At 39.0% G+C, this 25,733-nt stretch overlaps 1 protein-coding gene across 1 annotated transcript in view; it reads left to right on the top strand.

Annotated features, from left to right (window-relative positions):
- The window catches only part of LOC124805408 (ras-specific guanine nucleotide-releasing factor 1-like), an 871,442-nt gene that overhangs the window by 472,699 nt on the left and 373,010 nt on the right, over window positions 1-25,733 (top strand). The window contains 1 exon segment of the mRNA XM_047265969.1: window positions 12,523-12,965. Within this exon segment, the coding sequence (XP_047121925.1) occupies window positions 12,523-12,965 (443 nt within the window).

Here is a 25,733-nt window from a genome sequence, read left to right as displayed (position 1 = left end):
AGGAACAGGAGTGTCCCCAACACTGATCCCTGAAGCACCCCTCATTTGACCATACCCCACTCAGACCCTGCATCGTAGCCATTCTAAACACTGTGAATAATGACTCTCTGCTGTCTGTTGCTAAAGTAAGAGGTGAACCAGTTGTAAGCTACTTCTGATATTCCGTAGTGGTCCAACTTCTGGAGCATTATTTTGTGATCAACACAGTCATATGCCTTAGTTAAATCAAAAACTATGCCTAATGTTTGAAACCTTTTGTTTAATCCATCCAGTACCTCACAGAGGAAAGAGAAAATAGCATTTTGATTTGTTGAATGACTTCTAAAACCAAACTGCACACTTTATAGCAAATTATGTAATATAAAATGATCAATTATCCTTACATACACAGCCTTTTCAATAACCTTAGCAAACACTCATGGCACAGAAATAGGTTTAAAATAGTCTACGTTATCCGTTTTCCCCTTTTTATAAAATGGCTTTAGTACTGAGTACTTTCATCGTTCAGGAAACTGACCATTCTCAAAGAAAAAATTACGCATATGGCTCAGTACAGGGCTAACATGTGCGGCACAGTACTTTAATATCCTGTTGGGCACTCCATCATATCCATGAGAGTCCTTAGTCTTTAGTGATTTAATTATTGACTCAATCTCCCCCTTGTCAGTATCACAGAGAAGTATTTCAGACCTCAGTCTTGGAAAGGCATTTGCCAAGGCATTTCCCTGTAGAAACCAAATTTTTATTTAATTCACCAGCAATCCTGAGAAAATGCTTGTTAAATACTGTACATACATCTGACATATCAATAACAGAAATATTTTTACTACAAACTGACTTTACACTGTTGACCTTGTGCTGCTGCCCAGATACTTCCTTCACTATTGACCACATGGTTTTAATTTTATCCTGTGAATTTGCTGTTCTATTTGCATACCACATACTCTTTGTCTTCCTAATAACATACTTAAACACCTTACAATATTGTTTGTAATAGGCTACTGTAGCTTGATTGTGACTACATCTAACATTTTGACATAGTTCCCACTTTTTTGTACTAGTCAGCCACCCAGGTTGCTTATTGCTGCTTGCACCCCATTTAGAACATTCAAATGGAAAGCAACTCTCAAAGAGCGTGACAAATGTGTTAAGGGAGGCATTATATTTGTCATCGATGTTATCGGCACTATAAATATCCAGTCGCTCTTGTTCCGTGATGAGGTTTAAAAAACTCTCTATTGATGCTGGATTAACTTACCTACATAGTTTGTAATTATATGTGACATTTGTTTGAGTACAAATGGCTTTTAGTGTTAAAATTTGTGCATCATGGTCTGAAAGGCCATTCACCCTTTTACTTACAGAATGCCCATCTAGTAATGAAGAATTAATAAAAATATTGTCTATGGCTGTGCTGCTGTTCCCCTGCACCCTAGTTTGAAAAAATACAATCTGCATCAGATCATATGAATTTAGGAGATCTACCAACATCCTTTTTCTTGCGCTGTCATATACAAAATTTATATTGAAGTCCCCACATATAACTAATTTCTGGTATTTCCTACAAAGTGAATCAAGATCCCCCTCTAGCTTGAGCAAAAATTCTCTGAAGTCAGACTTAGGGGACCTATAAACAACAACAATTAGAAGTTTAGTTTCACTAAATTCAACTGCCCCTGCACAACATTGAAATACCTGTTCAGTACAGTGCTGTGATTCATCTATGGACTCAAACAGAATACTGTCTTTTACACACATGGCCACTTCCCTACTCTGCAAGGAACTCCTTGAAACAGCCAGCTAATCTGTATCGTGGTAAAGGAAGCCTCTGAATTGTCAAATTATTTAAATAGTTCTCCGATATACCAATAATGTCAGAGTCAACATCTATAAGCAGTTCACTAACTTTGTCTCTAATACCTTTTATATTTTGACAAAATATGCTAATTCCTTCTCTACTTGGAAACATGATGTCCTCTGAAGGTAGTTTCTTAGAGTGACTTCCTTTAAGCAGGTATACTTATCAGCTGACTTCAATCTAAAAAAGATGCAGCTCTAACACAGGAATTTTTCCATGAGTGACCCCACCATCATTATATACACAACTATGATGGTCATTTTGAAAGTTCTGTACACTGTAAAATATAGCTGAAAAAATAGTTTAGTTTACAAACTACCTTTATAGGCCTTCAATGTAATATCCATTCTTGCTTATAGCAGCTTCCCAATGTTTTTACAACTTCTGTATTCTGCATAGGGTATCTTCATTGTTGAGTTGTCAGATTATTCATGTCAGATCACTGTAAGCTTCATCATTTGTATCAAAACATTTCCAACAAAGTTGTTAATTCAGTTTGGGTAGCAAATCAAAGTCTGCTGGTCTCATATCAGGACTGTTGGAGGGTGGGGAATTATTTCTCCCACTGACGGAAATATGCAGTCATGCATCATCATGTAAAATGAGGACACCAGCTGCAAGAATGTCAAGCCTTCCTGGACAAATTTTTGGGTGCAAAACATTTTGCAGAAACAGCTTTTAGTATGCGCCTGTTACGGACGTCCTCTGGTGCACTCTATTTGTAGCTATGACTCTTTTCATGTAATATGCAAGGATCATCATCAGTTTCACCATTGACTGTTGGTAGCAGAATTTTTTTTTTCTGTTTACAGTCTGAACTTTTCCATTGTGACATCTGAGACCTTATTTATGGCTCAAAATCTCATATCCAGGTTTCATCAAGTGCAGAAAACCTTTTCAGAAACTGCTTTTCTTCTGTTCGATAACATTGAAGCAATTCTTCTGGCATTTTTTTGCAACCTGCTTTCTTATTTTCACTCAGATCATGTTGAACCCTCTGGCAGTAACTTTTCTCATCTTTAACTTTTCAGTTACCTGCTTTCTTCTTTTCACTCAGATCATGTTGAACCCTCTGGCAGTAACTTTTCTCATCTTTAACTTTTCAGTTACGATTTTGTAAACTGGCCTCTTGTCAATCCCCTCTCAAAATATTATTAACAATAATCTGGGACATGTAGTCTGTTGCACTTGATGGCCTGTGCTGTGATTCACTACATTATTCTCACACACCTCCCTCAAAACATCGTAAACTTCTCTTGGGTTCTTCCATGTAGGGATTCAGTTTTGATGTGGGAATGCTGGTCACAACATGTAACCTGACCTGCTTTGGTTTCAGCTTCCATTTTAAAACTGAATTACTCACAACACAGCCATGTGAACCAGCAAACACATATATGATTGTAACGCTTAAAGTCTCACTCAGAACTGACATAAATTTCAACTTGATTATGCGACCGTAATGGTTGTGCATGAGCAGTGTGCAGGAGTTTTGAAATGACCTTCTTAGATAACTTTAAATAAGTATAGATGAATGTTCCAACATAAGTGCCTTTGTTAGTGGTATTGAAATTTTTAGTGCATATGATATTAACACATTTTAAAGATCTAGTTCATCTGTAAAATAAAAATTATTCATCAAAAGAGACTAAACCATGGTAGTTAGCAAAATATAAATTATTATCCATAGAGTAAATAATATGAAAAGATAGTGTGTGAAATATTTTTTTTTTTATATTTTATAGATAGATGTAATTGACAAGTAAATTGCTGAAGGGGATAAATAGCCCTTCATTATAGAGGAAATGGAGATGCTCCATCTTGCTGTATTTGAAGCATGTTCCATATCACTGTCTGACCTACCTGACTTAACGTTTTTTTTGTTTACACTTTCGTCTATTACAACTGGTAAATACAGAGATCAACCATTTCCCCAGTGGCTGAGATATAATGCGAATAAGCCTCTGTATATGAATGGAGACAAAGAAGTATCAGCAAACTTCATCCAGTTTCACTTTTGCTAACATTCTCAAATGTTTTATAAAAGGTGTTATATAGTGGGTTTCTAAACTATCTGACTACAAATAATACAGTGTCAAAGTCACAGTTTGGATTTCTAAAGTATTCTGATATTGAGAACTCTGTGGAACAAGAATGAGCTTCCAGAATGAGATTTTCACTCTGCAGCGGAGTGTGTGCTGATATGAAACTTCCTGGCAGATTAAAACTGTGTGCCTGACCGAGACTCGGACTCATTAGAAACCAAGTATAATTTAAAGAAACAGCTGATAACATAATTTTCATTGACATTAATGAATGATTCATAGCCAATTCCCTGCACCTTACCTTTGAAAAGACATCACATATAGAGTTCAGAACTGTTAAATGCTTTGCTCACAGAATATGTCTAAAGAAAGATGACTAACAGACAGGAGAAATTGATTCTTATTATTACAACTTGATATCAAATTCAGAGTGGTGGAGTATACCACAGAACAGCTGGAGTGCTTAAACAAATCTTTATTTTCAGTGCAGATGCCATGAGACACAGATGGCATAAAAATAAAAAAGCTAGCATGTTTCACTTACATTCATTGTACAATGTCATAAGTGATCCTTTTGAGGGTAATGAAACTAAAGTTTTCGTAGTCCAAAAGTGTGTACTCTATCTTCTTCTTCTTCTTCTTTTTCTTAGTACCTTCCACTATAAATGTATAAGTTATTCATTTTCTGCAATTACTGTTTGTGTGATTGGACTAATTCAGGAAGTACAGCAGGAATTTTGATACGGATTTTAGTAAGAAATGACAGATTTATGAGGAAATTTTGTAAGCCAAGTAGACAGGTGTAAGGCAGTCTGACTGTAGATCCAATCTGACAGGAGCTACTACTGTGGGGAGGCCGTTGTAAGCTACCACTGACTTACTTCAACACCTGCAGTGCAGGACACACAAGATACTAAGCTGACAAGAACAGAGATTTTAGTATAGAGTTAATGTTTAAGAGGTGTGAAGGGAAACGCAAGAAAAGGCCACAGAAAATGTAGCTCGCACCAAACTCTGTTGCGGTTCAGTACAAACTCTGTCATAGAGGTACTAGAGTCAGGTTCCTGGCAAGTGGCTGTAGCTTGTGCCAAGCTGGCATTGCAGTTGGGCAGCATGGGCAATGCAGTATCTCATGGCCCCCATCGTTGCCTTGAGAAGTTGCTCCAAATGCCAATTGAATGTGGTTCAGATAACATTCATGCCTTTTGGGAACTTTAATGGTGTGTGCTCCTTAAACCAATTAAGTTATATGAAATTGATGATATTTAGTTTCTTAAATTTGCTTTCTGAATTTTAATTATAATTCTCTGCAATTTCCCAAAAATAAAATTACCACTTTGCAATACATTTATTACATAATGAAATTTGTCATAAATAATATACATCTTTTCCAAATGAACAGCTCACTTCATGAAATAAGAACAATCATCAGAAAGATTTTAGCCACTTTGGTCCAAAAGCTGTCCATTATTCACCAACAAACAGCCATAAAAACATTAGCTGCTAAGAAAGATCAGTTTAAGAGAAGAGTGTCTTTCCAAAATGTGGTGGTAAAACAGGAAATGTGAACTATGGTAACATTGTTATCAGGTACATGCAGACCTTTCCTCAGTTGCTGATGGGCAAACGCTAGTAAACATCCCTCAGGAAATGAAGAATGTGTATGGGGAAACATGTCTGTTGAAACCACCATTGTGGAGTGATGCGCCAAGGTTGACAATTCCTGCTGGATGAGGAAGTGAACCAGCAATTATAGAGCCTTTATGCAGCAGAAACCATGTTTTACCAAATGGCTATCTTCAACTTGATGCATGGATGGGATGATTTCCTTGAGGTTAAGGGCAATTCTGCCTGATTGGTATACAGATTTTGGATGTATGGCCATTGAACAGAGAATTTTTGATCGACCCTTACATTATTAATCTCAAATTATGAGAATGTTGAGTAAAATCTGATTTCTGCACACCTTCAGGGCAATAATTTGATCAATGTAAAGAAATGTTGTATATTTTTTCCTGTTTTATGATTTGTGGCTACAACAGCCTAAAATTATCTCACTCACTTCATGTTACCTGATTCTTTTTTCTCTTTAGCTTCTATACATTTACATCTTTGTGACAAGTTCAGTACTACCTCTCAAAAGAAAATATCTGTCAGTTTTTTGACTTACTCCTCATCCATCAGAACCATTTCAGTCAGTATTTGTGGAAACTCAGTCTTGGTATTACCTCTTAAATGAAAATATGTTTCACTTTTGTTGTTTGACTTATTCTACATCCCCAAGGCCCATTTCAACTAGTATTTGTGGAATCTTCCTTTATCTAAAATATGTATTGTGTCTTCTTGTTTTGTTATATGTGCTACAGCTTGGAGGATTCCATCACAATGGTTCGATGGAATGCAAAGAATGCCGAATCTAATCTAAAATGACCATGGACAGCCTCCTACCCATTATTGTCCTATTCAAACTTGTGTTTTGTTCCTAGTTACTTTGACGTTGGTGATACAATTATTTTGATATTGCTGTCTTCCTTTTTCTTGTAATTGACTATGACAATGCACATACATCACTGCCATTTGACTATCTACAGAGCACTGTAAACTAAACTTTCTTCACTCATTAAGGGGTCTTAAATAAACAGTAATAAATAAATAAATAAATCAGCCTGCATTTAAATGTTACAGCTTGTAATGTTCTCTCTCTCTAATCAGCTACACAAATGACTGTGATCGTGTGAGTGAAATTGGATCAGAAAATTAAGGCAATCATTTCCAAAATAATCAAATAGTGGAAGATCCAGGATGGAATGTAACAATATTATGAGGAAAAAAGTTGCTACTCACCATATAGCAGAGATGCTGGGTCACAGATAGGCACAAAAAAAAAGACTGTTACAAATAAATAAAAATTTTGGCCATTAATGCCTTTGTCACCAATAGACACACATATGCACAAACACAGAGTCATGTGAACGCAACTCACACACGTGACTGCAGTCTCAAGCAGCTGAAACCACACTAGGAGCAGCAGCACCAGTGCATGATGGGAGTGGAGACTGGGTTGGGGTAACGAGGAGGCTGGGGTAGGGAGGGGGAGGGATAGTATGGTGGAAGCGGCAGACAGGGAAGTGCTGCAGATTAGACAGAGTGCATTGAAGAGGTGGGGAGAAAGGGGGGGGGGGGGTAAGTAGCAGAGGAAAAGGAGAGAAGTGAAAAGACTGGGTGTGATGGTGGAATGACGGCTGTGTAATGCTGGAATGGGAACAGGGAAGGAGCTGGATGGGTGAGGACAGTGACTAATGAAGGTACCTGAGAAACATGACTGGTCTCACAGGCAGCCCTGCCTTTGATGGGATACGTGATGTTTGTGACCAGACTGGATTAGCTGGTGGTTGGAGAATGTATGGGACAGGTCTTGCATCTAGGTGTATTACAGGGGTATGAGCCATGAGGTAAGGGGTTGGGAGCAGGGGTTGTGTAAGGATGGATGAGTATATCGTTCGGTGGATGGCAAAATACCACTGTGGAAGTGGTGGTGAGGATAGTGGGCAGGATATTTCTCATTTCAGGGCATGACAAGAGGTAGTCAGAACCCTGGTGGAGAATGTAATTCAGTTGCTCCAGTCCTGGGTGGTACTGAGTTGTGAGGGGAAAGCTCCTCTGTTGTCAGATGGTGGGACTTTGGGAGCTGGTGGGAGACTGGAAAGATTGAGAGAGAGACATTTGGCAGATTTGTCTCTGCGCAAGGTTGGGAGGATAATTACAGTCTGTGAAGGCTTCATTGAGACACTTGGTATATTTCGAGAGGGACTGCTCATCACTGCAGGTGGCTAGGCTGTATGGAAGAGTCTTCTTGGATGGAACGGTAGGCAGCTGTCAAAGTGGAGGTATTGCTTGTAGTTAGTTGGTTTGATATGGAAGGAGGTATTGATGTAGCCATCTTTGAGGTGGAGATCAACATCTAGGAAGATGGCCTCTTGAGTAGGACCAAGTGAAGCAAATGGGAGAGAATTGTTGAGGTTCTGGAGGAATGTGGATAGGTTGTCCTCACCCTCGATCCAGATCACAAAGATGTCGTCAATAAATCTGAACCAGGTAAGGGCTTTAAGAATTCTGGGTTTTTAGGGAGAATTCCTCTAGATGGCCCATGGATAGGTTGACACAGGATGGTGCTGTGTGCGTGCCCATAGCCGTACTCCAGATAAGTTTGTAATTCCTTCAAAGGAGAAGTAATTGTGGATGAGTATATAGTTGGTCATGAAGACTAGGAAGGAGATTGTTGGTTTGTGTAATCTGTTGGGCATTGAGAAAGGTAGTGTTCAATAACAATAAGGTCATGGGCATTAGGAATGTCAGTGTAAAGGAATGTGGCATCAGTAGTGACGAGCAGGGAAATACGGTAAAGGAACAGGAACTGTGGAGAGTTGATGGAGGTAATGGTTGGCATCTTTATAGGAGGGTAGGTTCCAGGTAATAGGTTGAAGTTGTAGGTCTAGGAGAGCAGAGATTCTCTCAGTGGGGGCACAGTAACTGGCCACATTTGGGCATCCTGGGTGGTTAGGTTTATGGACTTTAGGAAGCATGTAAAAGGTAGGAGTGAGGGAATGATAAGGAGAGTAGAGAATTGGACTCTGGGGAGAGGATCTGGGATGGACCTAAAGATTTGAGTAGTTACAGGAGATTCTGCTGGATTTCTGGAGTGGGGTCACTTGGCAAGGTTTGTAGATGCAAGTATCTGACAGCTGGTGCAGTCCTTCTGGCAGGTAATACTTGTGTTTCCAAACAACAGTGGTGGAGCCTTTGTCCACAGGTTGGAGTATAAGGTCAGGGTCAGTTTTTAGATGGTGCACTGTGGTTCTTTTTGTGGATGTAAGGTTAGTTTACATGCAGTGGGATTTGGGAAATGATAGTGAGGCTTGATTCAAGGTTAAGAAATTCTGGAAAGTTAACAGGGGGTGATTTTGTGGCAGTGGGAGTGGATCACGGTTGGATGGAGGAGTGAACTGAGTTAGACAGGGTTCAATATTGGCCTTTGGTTGGGTGTGATTGGTAGGGTAGGTGGCAAAAAGTGCTTCCACTGTAGGGACTGGAAGAAGGAGAGAAGGTCTTTAACAAGTCCTGCATGATTGAATCTGGGAGTGGGGAAAAAGGTAAGGCCTTTGGAAAGAACTGATATTTCTGTGGAAATAGGCTTCCGGAGGAAAGGTTGATGACTGTGTTATGGGTCTGTTTAGGTTCTGGATTCTGTGTGGGGGTGGGAAGGAGTTTTGGAGGGTGCAGTAAGCATAGTAGGTCTGCGAGACAGGCTTTGTCAACTATGAGGGGATGTGGGGGAGATTTGGAGGTTGTTGTAGATGTGGTGAACAGTGGTAGTCCAAGGTGGGAGTAGGAAGTGAACAGGATGGAGAGCTCTTTGAGGTGGCATGTTGCTCAAGTTCCTGCAGGGCAAGAGTTTCAATGTATGTTATGGGTTCCAGGAATTTGGGATTGCATAGCAGGTGAATTTTGCGGAAGTAGATAAGGTACTGCAAGGAGGTTTGGGCTTGGTTGATATGGTTTTCTGTGACTATGTTGGTGACAGCTAAGGATTGGCAGAATCTGAACAGGTGTAGGTCGTTGTTGAAGGAGGCATGGCAGCTGGAGATGGGTAATTTGATGGTAAGACCATTTGGGGGGATTCCATGAGCCAAGCAACAATGCAGGAACAGTATGTGGGACTGGGATCTAGCTAGGGTAAGAAAACTTTTCTGTATCGACACAGATGTAAAGAGCGAGTATCTATGGTGGTGGAAACATGCAAGTAATTATGTACATAGAATTACATCTGAAAAAATTTTGCAAAGAGACACCAAATACATGTGAAAATTCATGAAAAGAATGAAGTTGATAGAAAAGGGGGAAACAAGAAGAAATCTGATGGAATTGATGATAGCAAAAGTTGAAAACCCACTAAAACTGGCGAGAAGTCACAAGGATCAAAATAAAGAATAAATAATAAATAAAATTGTATGTTACTGTGGGTAGCAGGTCTGAGGGTGGATAAGTGTGAAGAAGGGGGACGGCAGGTGTGACTGGATGAGGTGGAATTAGTGTGAATTGGGACAGAATAGAGAAAGATTGGGGATGGGGAGGGGATATAGGATGAGATACAAGATTTTGTGGCACCGGAAAGGTGCAGGATATAACACGCAAAATTATGGGAGATTGATGCAGGGAGAATTATTAATTTGAAAGGTTAGGATTAATTATATTGGCCAGAGTAATGTGGGACATAAAATGCTGCACCAACAATCAGCATGGTCTTGTAGCTTCTGTTGTGCGCATCTGAGGTGTTTGATACAGTGTGGCTTGTAAGAAGAGCATGGAGTGCAGTGCAGTGCAGAAGAAAAAAAGGATGGACATTGAGTGTAGTTACACGAAAGAAAATAGTAACAAAGGGAAACAGCACAGTTTGTTTGCATGAATGGCTACAGACAAACTGTGACCAAGAAACAAGTGGACCATCCTGTTGCTGAATACATTGCCAAACATGACATCCTTCATTTCAATAGCGTCCTCACAGCCTGTGCATATGAATCTTTCCCACCAACACCAGCTTTTGTGAACTGCACAGGTGGGAACTCTCCCTGCAATATATCCAACATTCCCGTACCACTCTTGGCCTCAACCTTCATTAGTCATTGTCCTCACTCATCTAGCTCCTTCCCTGTTCCCATTCCGACACTACACAGCACTCATTTCACCAATGCACCCAGTATTTTTATTTCTCTCCTTTTCTGCTGCCTACCCCCCCCCCCCCCCCCCCCCAACCCTTCACTGCACTCTGTCTAATCTGCAGCACTTCCCTGTCTGCTGCTTCTACCATACTATCCCTCCCACTCCCTGCCCCAGCCAGCCTCCTCCTTACCCCCCCCCCCCCCCCTCCCCCAGTTGCTGCTCCCATTGTGTACTGGTGCTGCTGCTTGCAGTGTTGTTTCAGCTGTCTGAGACTGCAATCATGTGTGTGAGTTGCATTTGCATGAGTTTGTGTGTGTGTGTGATCTATTGTTGGCAAAGGTCTTAGTGGCCAAAAGCTTTATTTGTGACGGGCTTTTTGTTGTTCCTATCACGACTCAGTATCTTCTCTATATGGTGAGTAGCACCTTTCATTTTCATAATATTGTTACATTCCATCCTGGATTTTCCATTCTTTGATACTAAAGAAAAAAATATTGAAAGAAATCATATCTGTATTATAGTGTTAAAACCTGTATTTTTAGACAATTTTTACATAGTTATTTTGGGTCTGAAGATCACAAGGCAACTCATTTGAAGCAGCTCACCTATTGTTACAGGTTGTCTCTGGTGAAGTGGGCGAAGGGAGAACTGACACAGGAAGTGGGAGGGTAGGTAGTTGAAGGTATCTGACATCTGGGAGGGAGAGCATCAGATGAACCAGATAGTAAAGTGACACCAGTCAGCTCGTTCAGGCCACATGGAGTGGGGCTTGTGTGTAGCACACATTAACATACAGGAAAGAGTTGAGAGGGGAAACTAGAACAGAGAAAGAGGAAGACTATAAGTAGGAAGGTTTGAGTGCAGGATGAGTGAAGTTAGCATCATGGGCCAAATTTTTGCTTATCCTATGCATTACCAATTCAGTTAAAGTCTGTGAAAAGAATAACAGGGTGTGTTTTTTCCCTATATATACATATTATGTATTCTTGTTTTCTGGTAAGTTCTATATCTTTTGTGTGGACATGGGGCATGTGCTAGCAGAAATTGAGGGCAGGAAGGTATGATGATTGCAGGATAAGTTGCAAGGACAATCCCATCTATGTAATTCAGATAACTGGTTTTGGGGAAAGCATCCAAATGGTACAGGTTGTGAAGCAGCAATTGAAATTGACCACCTTGTGCTCAACTCTGTATTCTGTCACATAGTCCTCAACTCTGCTCTTGATCATAATTTGATGGTGCTATCAGTAGGGTATATAGCCGGTTGGTGGTCAAGTTCACATGAAATGCTGTGCAGAAAGTACAACGGAGCTGGTATACAGTGTAACTGCTTTTGCAGGTGGATAAATCTCTGATCAGATAGGGTAAGTCTCTGAAGAGGCTGGAATAGGATGTTCTGTGTAGATGTACAAGACAGGTCTTACACATGGATCTTCCATAGGGATGTGATACAATCAGCAAAGCTTTTGGAGTAGATGAGGGGGCCAAAGATGGATTAGGACATTATGTAGATTGGGTGGGTGGCAGATTCCAACTAAAGTTGTCTTTATAGTCACCATTATGTAGATGGGATGGGTGGTGAAATCCCACTAACATTATCTAAGGTTTTTCACAATAAAGGATGGCAGCCAAAAACAGTTGTAGGATAGAATTTTTTTATTAAAATTCTTGACCAAGGTTTCGGTACATATAAACATACCTTCATCAGAAGTACATTTCCTGAATAGAAAGACACATTCATTTTTGGCTGCCATCCTTTATTGTGAAGAATTTTAACAGTTGCTGCTGCAGCCATGTTTAAAATCTTGGATTATCTAAGGTATAATTAAATTATTTGTGTATAGTTATATGTGTTTTTGTGGCATGGCATGACAATTAAGTTAATTTATGATTGATATTCCACAGACAACACAGTAGTCAGTGCACCTTCTTCACCAAGCAATCTGAGTACTGTGACACTAGTTGGCTCCAGTAATTCGGAGCCAAGTCCACAAGATGTGGACAGTACTCAGCAGGGAACTCAGGAGGAAGAATCTATCACCACACCACCTACAGAGATGGATACAGCTGCTATTGTAGACCCACAGGCTGGGAGTGGTGTTGTAGCAGACCCACCAACACCAACTCCTCCACCACCACAACCTGCACCACCTCCACAGACAGCAAGGAGAGAATCACAGTCAGAACAACAGAAACTGAAAGCTCAGTCAAAGCGCAAGGGCTCTTCCCAACAACAGCAGCAGGATCAATCTGATGAGTCTGGTAGCGAAGCTCCACCTATACCACAGGACCATAGAGCATCCACATGTTCATCCAGATCTGCTTCAATCACGACTGGTGTCATACAGGTGTGTGTCATTTGAGATTTGTTGATTAATTTGAAGCTCAGCTCTGTTCCCATTTCATAGATGATAAGTGCATTTGTTGTGTTACTTTATGCCAGAATTATTTCATTTTTCTTTGTTTAGCATTAACTAAAATTGTGCTTGCACTTTAATAGTTACTAATTATTTAATATGGTTGATTTGGATATATGTAGATTACACTAAAATACAGTGAAAACCATTTAACAAAAAACTGAGGAGAATGAAATATTTTTAAAGTTAAACAATGTATATGAAAAAAGAAAACTGTATATTGATCTTGTCAAATTTTACAGTAATTGTGTTCCCTGCTAAAATTTACTCTTGTACCTACATAGTGTAGACTGAAAGATTATAAACAGCATATTATTATTTTCTGGGAAAAATCTATTCTTGTTTCTTGCAGTGTGTTACAGAATGCTTGATGATCAATTGGTTCACGTAACAGGATTAAGTAGACTTATGCAATATACCAATCCAAAAACGAACTTCTGTCACTCCAAAGTTAGGCAATATTCTTGTCGCCAGCTGAAAATAATTCTTTGCTGTACAAAAATTAGTTTTGCCAAAATATTCCTCTGTAATCAATCTGAGTAAATAAGAAATACAAAAATGAAATAGAGAGGAAAAAAGATCAAAGTTATGTACTAAACCCCCTGAAAAATATTGAGTTGTATGACTATACTGCATGATAGTGTGTCCAATACATATTATAAATTGCCGAATACACTCGAGTCACTATGTTAATAAACATTTTTTATTTATGAATGGTGGGCTCCATGTGAAGACAGTATTACTACTCAAGATACATATTGGTTGAAAGCACCGATGATGGCTGTTAATCAGTTGAAATCGATTTGCAAAAGTGAATAAATAAAACATGATTTTGCGACTGGTTGCTGTATATCTGGTAATTTTTTATTTAGCTACTTACAATAAACTGTTGAGCATCACCTCAAAATAGGCAATGATTATACTCTTTCCAATCAACAGTACATAGGAAATTTCAGGAGAGTGAAACACAGGTGTCTGAAAAACTAACCACATTTAAGACACTTTTACTGTTAATCGAATCAATCCTGTTCTTCTGCTTTATCATCATGATAGAACGGAAAAGAGTACGACAGCCTGATTGTTGCTGTCAGTTGTCACCCCTTGTTGATGAAGCACCAGGAGACTAACAAGCAGCATGGCTTATGGCTTGGAGGCAGCAGAGAAACTGGTGTGTTGCATAGGACGCATCAGGGCATACCTGATGCAGGGGATCTGAGCTTGCTGCTGGATAAATGGGGGGTGTTACACAGTCACATCGCTTGATGTGGAGAGTCAATATGTAGGTTGGCTGCCCAGTCTCACTCATTCACTCTATGAGTGGGAAGGTGGCTGTTCCTTCAGCAGATTCCGATCAGGGAAATGGTACGATCCGTTTTCTAGTAATTGGGAGCTCCAGCATTAGGAGCATTATGGAGCCCCTTAGGGAAATAGGGTCCAAGGCCAGAAATAATGCCAATGTGCACTTGGTATGTCTGCCAGAGGCCCTTCCTGTGGCTGTCAAGCGTGCAGGGTGCAGTAGTCTGCAAGTTGTTGGTCATATCAGCATCAGTGAATCCTGCCACTTGATTTCTGAGGACATTCTCAGTTTCTACGTGTGACTGGTAGAAGTGGTGAAGACTTCTGGTCTCATTTGCAAGGTGCCAGCAAAGCTCACAATTTGCAGCATAGTACAAAGAATTGATTGGGACTTTGTTTTGGAACCAATTGGGGGGTCTAAGCTGGAAGCTCCACTAATTCTGTGGTGATCATGGCTGCACATTTCTGGATGTGTGTTATAGGGCGGAGAGTTGTAGGACTCCCCTTGATAGATCTCAAATGAACTACAAAAAAGAAGCAGCTACTCAGATCGTGGAGTTCTTGTAGAGTGCACATGGACTTTTTTTAGACTAAGTGGTAGTTTTTGGTCCCACGATGAATGCTCACCAGTTGATATGCAGAAATCAAAATCATACACAGTTTGACTGCCAAAATTTTAACAGTAAGTTGTTGAAGTATTCGTAACAAAATTCTTGAATATCCTGCCTCCCAGGAAATTTCTGCTGCTCAAATTATTCTTGGTATCAAGATCTGGCTGAAACCTGAAGTAGGTTCCAGAATACTGAGCAATTCATGGAACATATATCTAAGACAGATTATATACTGTAGGAGGGGGAGTGTTCATTGCAGTTGATAAAAATATTGTTTTATGGATATAATAGAGGGAAACAATCCACGTGGGAAAAATATATCTAAAAACAAAGATGATGTGACTTACCAAACGAAAGCGCTGGCAGGTCGATAGACACACAAACAAACACAAAGATACACACAAAATTCAAGCTTTTGCAACCAACGGTTGCTTCATCAGGAAAGAGGGAAGGAGAGGGAAAAACGAAAGGATGTGGGTTTTAAGGGAGAGGGTAAGGAGTCATTCCAATCCCGGGAGCGGAAAGACTTACCTTAGGGGGAAAAAAGGACAGGTATACACTCACAGACACACCCATATCCAACCGCACACACACAGACACAAGCAGACATTTGTCTAGGCCTTTACAAATGTTTGTTTGTGTGTCTATCGACCTGCCAGCACTTTCATTTGGTAAGTCACATCATCTTTGTTTTTAGATATAAAATATTGTTTTAGTGTGACAATGAGCTTATCTGGATGCATATAACAGCTCTAGGTGAAGTCAGATTCATTGTTAGATGTTTTTACTGGGCACCGAATTCCACGAGGAAAGTTGTAGAGTCATTAAAGGAAATTCTACACTCAGTAGGATGGAAATACACAGATAATGCAATATTAGTTTGAGGCAACTTTTACCTACTGTACCATAGACTGGGATGTCTATGGATTCACTGCAAGTCGTACAGAGAGACAATCTAGTGAATTACTTCTAAACATGTTTTCCAAAAACTGCCTTGAACAACTAGTTACCGTGTTTTATGGACTATAATATGCTATGGACTGCAAAATGCACCATAATTTTTAAGCAATTTTTTAAATAATGTTTTTACCATTTTTATAATTAGATTGCAAAACCAGACTTTAAAAAAATCTTAGTTTGTAAAATGGAACTGATTATTAAAATCCCTGAACTTTCTTCTTCCTCCTCCTCCTCCTCCTCCTCCATCGTCATTGTCACCCTCTTTATACATAAGTGGTCTTCGCTGCCATTGAGAGACAATTACTAATGCTGCACTTCTTGAAAGATGTAACAATAGTGGCACACTTCTTGTAAGATCTAGCAATAATCTTTTTTTCTCTCTCTCTAGAACATGACTGTTTCATACACTGACACCGTTGTGTGATTTTAGATAATTTTAAAGATCTGTTTGGCATGAATTCATGTGGGCTTCATCCATCGTCCATTTGTTCCATTCCTCATTCGTGTACACTTTGAATGGTTTATTTATCAAGACATCAACACTTTGCAATTGCGAAGTAAGACCTCCCGGAATCACAGCAAGCTCTGTGTTTTCCTGTCTCTGTTTCATTTTCACAGAATTTTTGAAATGACTACTGAACTGATCTTGCACAAGAAGAGAACTCTTGTTCAATATCATGCCTTTCCTGTTCTCCCACACTCTGTTAATCCACAGTTTCATACCAATCTCATCCATCCAACTGTTGTCATGTATGTGTACAACAACACCTGACAGTACTGCAGAAGGTTATGGCATTGTTTTGTGCTTTAAAATGATCATTGTATTAAGTTTCGTACTGTCAGCACAACATGAAAGGATGACAGTATAGTGCATTTTTTCATGTGCACTTTTTTTATATAATTACAGTTTTAGTACCTTTCATGGCAACAATTCTGTTACTTAGCACATCAAATGCCAGAGGAGTTTTGTCCATATTCACTGTTTGCTATAGTTCCACACTGTTCTTCTTGCAATGTTGAATAATAAAGCAATGGAAAGTTACTATTTTCTGGAATGAGATTTTCACTCTGCAGCAGAGTATGCGCTAATATGAAACTTCCTGGCAGATTAAAACTGTGTGCCAGACCAAGACTGGAACTCAGGACCTTTGCCTTTCGCGGGCAAGTGCTCTACCATCTGAGCTACCCAAGGTTATAAATACAAAATCAAATAGGGGTAATGCAGGAGTATTTTTAATAATGAATAAAAAAATAGGAGTGCCGGTAAGTTACTACAGACAGCATAGTGAACTCATTATTGTGGCCAAGATAGACACACAGCTCATGCCTACTACAGTAGTACAAGTTTATATGCCAACTAGCTCTGCAGATGATGAAGAAATTGATGAAATGTATGATGAGATAAAAGAAATTATTCAGATAGTGAAGGGAGATGAAAATTTAATAGTCATGGGTGACTGGAATTCGAGAGTAGGAAAAGGGAGAGAAGGAAACAGTAGGTGAATACGGATTGGGGGTAAGAAATGAAAGAGGAAACCGTCTGGTAGAATTTTGCGCAGAGCATAACTTAATCATAGCTAACACTTGGTTCAAGAATCATAACAGAAGGTTGTATATATGGAAGAATCCTGGAGATACTAGAAGGTATCAGATAGATTATATAATGGTAAGACAGAGATTTAGGAACCAGTTTTAAATTGTAAGACATTTCCAGGGGCAGATGTGGACTCTGACCACAATCTATTGGTTATGAACTGTAGATTAAAACTGAAGAAACTGCAAAAAGGTGGGAATTTAAGGAGATGGGACCTGGATAAGCTGACTAAACCAGAGGTTGTACAGAGTTTCAGGGAGAACAATTGACAGGAATGGGGGAAAGAAATACAGTTGAAGAAGAATGGGTAGCTCTGAGGGATGAAGTAGTGAAGGCAGCAGAGGATCAAGTAGGTAAAAAGACTAGGGCTAGTAGAAATCCGTGGGTAACAGAAGAAATAGTGAATTTAATTGATGAAAGGAGAAAATATAAAAATGCAGTAAATGAAGCAGGCAAAAAGGAATACAAATGTCTCAAAAATGAGATCGACAGGAAGTGCAAAATGGCTAAGCAGGGATGGCCAGAGGACAAATGTAAGGATGTAGAGGCTTATCTCACTAGGGGTAAGATAGATACTGCCTACAGGAAAATTAAAGAGACCTTTGGAGAAAGGAGAACCACTTGCATGAATATCAAGAGCTTTATTGGAAACCCAGTTCTAAGCAAAGAAAGGTAAGCAGAAAAGTGAAAGGAGTGTATAGAGGGTCTATATAAGGGCGATGTACTTGAGGAGAATATTACGGAAATGGAAGAGGATATAGATGAAGATGAAATGGGAGATACGATACTGCGTGAAGAGTTTGACAGAGCCCTAAAGACCCAAATCGGGAGTAGACAACATTCCATTAGAACTACTGATGACCTTGGGAGATCCAGTCCTGACAAAACTCTACAATCTGGGAGCAAGATGTATGAGACAGATGAAAAACCCTCAGACTTCAAGCAGAATACAATAATTCCAAACCCAAAGAAAGCAGGTGCTGACAGATGTGAAAATTATCAAACTATCAGTTTAGTAAGTCACAGCTGCAAAATATTAACGTGAATTCTTTACAGATGAATGAAAAACTGCTGTAAACCGACCTCAGGGAAGATAAGTTTGGATTCTGCAGAAATGTTGGAACGTGTGAGGCAATACTGACCTGACGACTTATCTTAGAAGAAAGATTAAGGAAAGGCAAAACTACATTTCTAGCATTTGTAGACTTAGAGAAAGCTTTTGAAAATGTTGACTGGAATACTCTTTTTCAAATTCTAAAGGTGGCAGGGGTAAAATACAGAGAGCGAAAGGCTATTTAAAATTTGTACAGAAACCAGATGGCAGTTATAAGAGTCGAGGGACATGAAAGGAAAGCAGTGGTTGGGAAGTGAGTGAGACAAGGGACAGGGTTGTAGCCTCTCCTCAATGTTATTCAATCTGTATATTGAGCAAGCAGTAAAAAAAAAATAAAAACTTTGAGGTTCGCTGATGACATTGTAATTCTGTCAGAGACAGCAAAGGGCTTGGAAGAGCAGTTGAACGGAATGGACAGTGTCTTGAAAGGAGGATATAAGATGAACATCAACAAAAGCAAAACCAGGATAATGGAATGTAGTTGAGTTAACTCGGGTGATGCTGAGGGAATTAGATTAGGGAATGAGACACTTGAAGTAGTAAAGGAGTTTTGCTATTTAGGGAGTAAAATAACTGATGATGGTTGAAGTAGAGAGGATATGAAATGTAGACTGGCAATGGCAAGGAAAGTGTTTCTGAAGAATAGAAATTTGTTAACATCGAGTATAGATTTGAGTGTCAGGAAGTCGTTTCTGAAAGTATTTGTATGGAGTGTAGCCATGTATGGAAGTGAAACATGGACGATAAATAGTTTGGGCAAGAAGAGAATAGAAACTTTCAAAATGTGGTGCTACAGAAGAATGCTGAAGATTAGATGGTTAGATCACATAACTAATGAGGAGGTATTGAATAGAATTGGGGAGAAGAGGAGTTTGTGGCACAACTTGACAAGAAGAAGGGACCGGTTGGTAGGACATTGAAGGGCAGCGTGGAGGGTAAAAATCGTAGAGGGAGACCAAGAGATGAATACACTAAGCAGATTCAGAAGGATGTAGGCTGCAGTAGGTACTGAGAGATGAAGAAGCTTGCACAGGATAGAGTAGCATGGAGAGCTGCATCAAACCAGTCTCAGGACTGAAAACCACAACAACATGGCAGCTAGCTTTAAATATAGAGAAGTGTAAGTTAACGCAGATGATTAGGAAAAACAACCCTGTAATGTTTGTTCGCAGCATTAGTTGGGTGCACCTTGACACAGTCACATTGATTAAGTATCTAGGTGTAATGTTGCAAAGTGATATAAAATGGAATGAGGGCTCCAGGTTGGTAGAAAGGAAGGTAAATGCCCAACTTCATTATATTGGGAGAATTTTGGGAAAATGTGGCTCATCCATAAAGGAGGTGACATATAGAATGCTAGTGTGACCCATTCTGAAGTATTGTCTAGTGTTTGAGAACCCCACCAGGTCATACAAAAGGAAAGCATTTAAACAATTCAGAGTTGTGCTCCAAGATTTGTTACCAGTAGGTTCAGCCAGCATGAAAAATGCTTTGTGAACTCAAACAGGTGTCCCTGGTTGGGGCCTTGTTGGAAGATAATGCTCCTTTCGCAAGGCACTATTGTGAAAATTTAAAGAACCTGCATTTGAGGCCGACTACATATCACGAACATACATTTCATGTAAGGACCGTGAAGATAACATGCAAGGAATAGGGTCCATACAGAGGCGTTTAGACAGTCATTTTTCCCCTTCTTTGTTTGCAAGTAGAACAGGAAAGGGAATGATTAGTAGTGGTAGAAGTTACCCTTTGCCATGCACCGTTCAGTGGTTTGTGGAGTATGTGTGTAAATGGAGATGTAGGAACAATAATAACAATTTATGCATTTTCACTGTTATTTCAATAAATTTAGGGAACATTGCTCAATAAGCACAATTTCAGTGTTGTTTTAGTTTGTAATATCTACTTGCTTTGTTTCAGTAATGACACATTTTTCATCTAAAAATGTTGAGGAAATAAAATCATAGCATAAGATACATTGAGTTACTCTTCTGTTGCCAAACTTCTCACCCTTTTGGTCATTTCACACTTAAGTGGCTGTCATGTCAACAGTGCCATTACACAGTTGTTGGGAAGCACATTGTATGTGACATTTCATACGTGCCTGGCAAATGTCATGTCCAATTAAAGGGAACAAGGCTGCTGTGCTATTGCTGTGGGAATCCCACTGCTACACCTAGCTGCTAGTGACAGCAAATCAATCTTGCCAATGGAGTGGGCCATTGTTGGCATTCACATCTAGTTGTGTTTGACAATTGCTGTTCCACTCTTTGCTGCTTGTGCATTCTCATTTGAATTTATACTTGTTCCAACACGTCTTAACCATTTTTATCATAGTGGAAGTAAACACAGATCTAATAATTACATTAGCACATGATCAACCCATTATATGGGACAAAAATCGTGGACATCGTAATGATGGAATATTTACAAGACTTGCTTATTTAAAGATATTCAAAAATGGTTTTGAAGGGATGCTGGATGAGTATTTGTTTTATTAAATACAATGCATAAAATTTCCATTTTTAATGCTTTGTTGACACATTAAATCTTAGAATACTGTCAGTTAATTGAAAAAGGTGGTGTTAAAAAATAATCCATCATCATTATTTAGGATGGTATCTTCTAAAATTCCCTTTTGCATGCATTAACATCTAATCTTACTTTGAAACCCAATAATGAACAGAGTATCCTCTGTGTTGTAAGAGTCTCACATGAGAGTCTGTTACAATAACGAAATTGTGTAAAACCACACAGTCCTTAACAATATCAACAGCAAAATCAGGATCCAAGTTTATTGCTCCATTTCTTGATTATTATTCCAAATGTACATTCTATGTACCTTTCTGCCCTCTAGTTATAGATTCTTTTTACAATTTTCAACTGATTCCAACGAATGGTTGCAGAAGGTGTTTGTGCAGGCCCTTTTTGCATTGAATTGAATGCTTTATTCTTACATGAACATTTTCAAAAGTTTGCGCACTCATCCTAAAATAGTTGGAGCATTTTTCACAACCATTTCTGAAGTTGTCAATAAGTATAAAGAACGCCCTAACATCATGTTTTCTCAAGTTGATTGGATGACCCCATTTCATCCTATTTATTTTTCTTTCTTCAGGCATCAATGCAAGATCATCCACACTAGTAATTTACTGTGATACTTTTGCTTAATTCTATGTCAAATGTTATCATCAGTACAGGTTGTTCCTGTGTCCTTTACATAGCAGCCATTTTGATGTGAACAGTGTCTACATGATAGCCCTTCCCCCAACACTGTTGGCCCAGCAACTGGATAAGTGTGAAATGACTCTTTCTTCACTACTCTTCTGTCTTTGATCTAGGCCTGGTGCTGCCATCCAGCACAAAATGGCAAATCATCCACAAAACACAGATATGTTACTCTGTTAAGCCTGTCCTTTTATATTCATGAGGGCTATACCCTGGATCACTGTGAAAATACTCAGTGTAATGACTCTTCTCCATTTAATATTCTCCATTACTCTGTCCAAATTTTTCAAAGAAAATTAATCACAATGATATGTCAAATCATATAGACATATTCACTATTACTCCCTCTCAAAGAAACTTGCTCTATACAGAAATACCAAGTGAGGTTGCACATTGGTTAGCACACTGGACTCGCATTCAAGGGAACTATGATTCAAACTCGAGTATGGCCATCCAGATTTAGTTTTTCTGTGATCTCCATAAATCACAACAGGCGAATGCCGGGATGATTGCTATGAGCAGGGCATGATCAGTATCCTTCCCCATCATTTTCTAGTCTGAGCTTGTACTCCATCTCTGATGATTTTGCTGTTTGATGGGACATTAAACTATAATCTTCCTTGGTACACTGAAATATTTCAGTAAACTTCAAAATGGTTGTATATCCTCTTACAACTAATAGTACCACAAGTTAACATTCAGCACTCAAAATTTACAATACTATATTGGCCACATTTGAGGTTTCATCTAAAGATCGCAACATAATGGAGCTTTTATAAAAAGAATTTTTTAAAAATTTACAGGTGCACAAGAAATAGGAAACATATTCAGTATACTTTCTCATTTGCAGTAGTTCACTTACAGAACTCATCACTCTTCCATTACCTGAATTTACTCGCTTGGCAAGATATTAATTTAATAAAATAATAGGCACGATTCAGCTAGTTGGGAAGAAAACATAAACAAATAATGTGGCATTACATTTCAAGTAGTATTTACAGTATTGTATTAATATGTATCATCTGCTTGTCTTTAGGCAAATTTCATTTTAGATTTTGGATAGACCAAATGGTATGTGTTTGGACTTAGTGTCTCTGGCACAAGGTTAGATCCCCTGTAAATTTCAAAAAATTTTTGGTATCTTTTTGTAAACTGATTTGGACTTTTTGTTCCTCCCTCTTAACAAAAATGAGATCTATAATTTCAAATTCTGCAGGTTTTATTATTTTGTCATGTCTTTTCTTCTTGGCTTCTCCCAATTTCTAACAGCTTTTTCTTGTTTGAAGTCTTTCTATAGGCTACCTCTAAGTGGAAAATGAATTATCTTGATTAACAAGTGTTGCACTGACTCACTACTTCGTATGGCGCCAATCTAGTACACTCATGTACTTTACTGTCCATGACATCTTCAAAGCACATGAAATATTTACCCCATACATTGTGCTAACTACTACAATATACCTGCAATGATGTCCTAATCCCCTCAATACATCTTTCCACAGGATTAATAGATAGTTGGTGAGCCAAAAAGTATTTCATTTCCACACCATGGTCTTCCAGGCTTTGTTTCCAAATTTGTGAGGTGAACTAAATACTATTGTCAGACAATATTGCCCTAGTCCTTCCAGTATTTATAAGATAGCCATGATCCATCTTTCGCCAGACTTCTTCAGCTGTAGCTTTTCTTAAACTATACAATTTCTCAGAATTTGAAAAATGTTCAGTACAAGCAAATACATATTTCCAGTTATTTTTGTAGCAGGTAGTGGGTCATAAAAACTCATCAGTGCCAATTTCTAAACATATACAGAAAATGCCATTGCATTCATATGTGTGTGTGTGTGTGTGTGTGTGTGTGTGTGTGTGTGTGTGTGTTTTCTATTTTTGAGAAAGGCCTTGTTGGCTGAAAGCTTATTTTATGACAGTCTAATTGCTGTGCATATCTGTGACTCAGTATCTCCACTATATGGTGAGTAGCAACTTTCCTTGTCATAATATTGTTACAGTCCATCTTTGATTAATTCCTAAACCTCTTTTGATGAAACACTGAATGTTTAATATTACAGTTGCTCACTTTCACGTTTCTTACATTTGTAGCAGAACTAGACTCATTCATTTATTTTCTTTACCATTGTTAGTAATAACTACTTCCTTCAGCTATGTTGGCATTATCTGTATCCTGCATGCCTGTATCTTAAACAAGTGTAATCTAAAAAAATATCTACAGACTTCTCAGGACAACGGATTTCCTAATTTTGTGAATAACCTTGTCTCCTTGTAAAGAATATTTTATGATGCACTGTGTAGAACTTCTCAACTATCGTGTAATCTGCCTTTCCTTAATAAGACTTCATCAATCTTGGGAATACATCCACATTCAGGAAACTCCACAACTGTTCCAAAATATGCACTATTTCCTCTTCATATTTAACTCTCTTCAAATAATGTATTGTCAGATGCTCAAGTGATACCCTGTCTTTCATTCTTTCTTCCAGACCGAAAGGTAATGTCAACAAAGCATCTAGAGCTACGTTTTCTGATACTGATGTGATGGATTTCTGTATAAAACTATTGAATAAATAACAGAGATCTTAATAATCACTCACAGTTTCATTTACAATTCATCAAGAAAATAAATGTTTTGAGATTAAGTAAAAATGTGTGAAGCGCACAAAATATGAGTGTCTTACCCCATCATAAGTGTCTTTTACAACATAAAATATTTGTCTACTTGTTTAATACTGTTTACCATTTTGTTCATTTTCACTTTTGGATGTGCATCTAAGTATCTGTGCATATTTCTGACAATGCTCTGCATGTATGACATATCAGGGACATGACCTGCAGTGTTGATTTCATTGTCTAGTTGTGATCTTTGCTCACATTGATGTGATCTTTTGAGCTCTGATTGACCTCCAAATTGTTTTTGTCCATCATAATCTACTGTAAAATCAAACAATGGAAAATCTAGTATGGAATAATGACTATATTATGAAAAGGATAGTTGTTACTCACCAATTGTGGAGATGCTGAGTCACAGATAGACACAACAAAAAGACTGTCAAACAAAGCTTACAGCCTAATAGACCTTCATCAGAACTAGACAGCTCTCTCTCTCTCTCTCTCTCTCTCTCTCTCTCTCTCTCTCACACACACACACACACACACACACAAGCAAACACATCTCACTCACTCATGACCACAATTTCTGACTGCCAAGGCCAGACTGCGAACAGCAGTGCATGGTGGGAGAAGCAATCTGGACAGTGGGGGCAAGAAGGAGGGTGGGGCAGGGAGGGGGAGGGATAGCCAGGATAGGTGAGGGGGATGTTAACATACTGTTCCTGTGTTGTTGCTTGGCTCATGGAATCCCACCAATGGCCTTACCATCAGACTACCCATTCCGGCTGCTACCCCTCCTTCCACAATCAGTGGGTAATAATAAAGCGCTGTGACAGAGTTTCTAGGTGGATGAATCTGACAGATGGTGGAGTCTTTCTGCCAGGTAATGCTTTTTGTTCGAAACAACAGTGGTACACCCTTTGTCAGCAGGTAGAATTGTAAGGTCAGGATCAGTCTTTAGGCAGTGGATTGCTGTTATTTCTGGGGATGTAAGGTTAACTTGCACATTGAAGATTTTTAGAGTTATGGTGACGCTGGATTCAGGGTTAAGAAGTACTGGAAAGTTAACAGGGGGTGATTTGGGGACAGTGGGGGTGGATCACAGTTGGGTGGAGGAGTGAACTGAGTCAGGTGAGGTCCAACAGTGCTCAGAGACTGAGTGTGATTGGTAGGGTTGGTGGCGAAAATGTGTTTCCATTGTAGGGACTGGGTGAAGGGGAGAATGTGTAACAAGTCCTGGATGATTGAATTTTGCATTGGGCAAAAGATGAGGA

The sequence above is a fragment of the Schistocerca piceifrons genome, chromosome 7, assembly GCF_021461385.2.
Source record: "Schistocerca piceifrons isolate TAMUIC-IGC-003096 chromosome 7, iqSchPice1.1, whole genome shotgun sequence".
NCBI classification, from domain to species: domain Eukaryota; kingdom Metazoa; phylum Arthropoda; class Insecta; order Orthoptera; family Acrididae; genus Schistocerca; species Schistocerca piceifrons.
The sequence above is the reverse complement of the archived record's forward strand: the minus strand, read 5'-3'. Positions and strand labels throughout refer to the sequence as shown.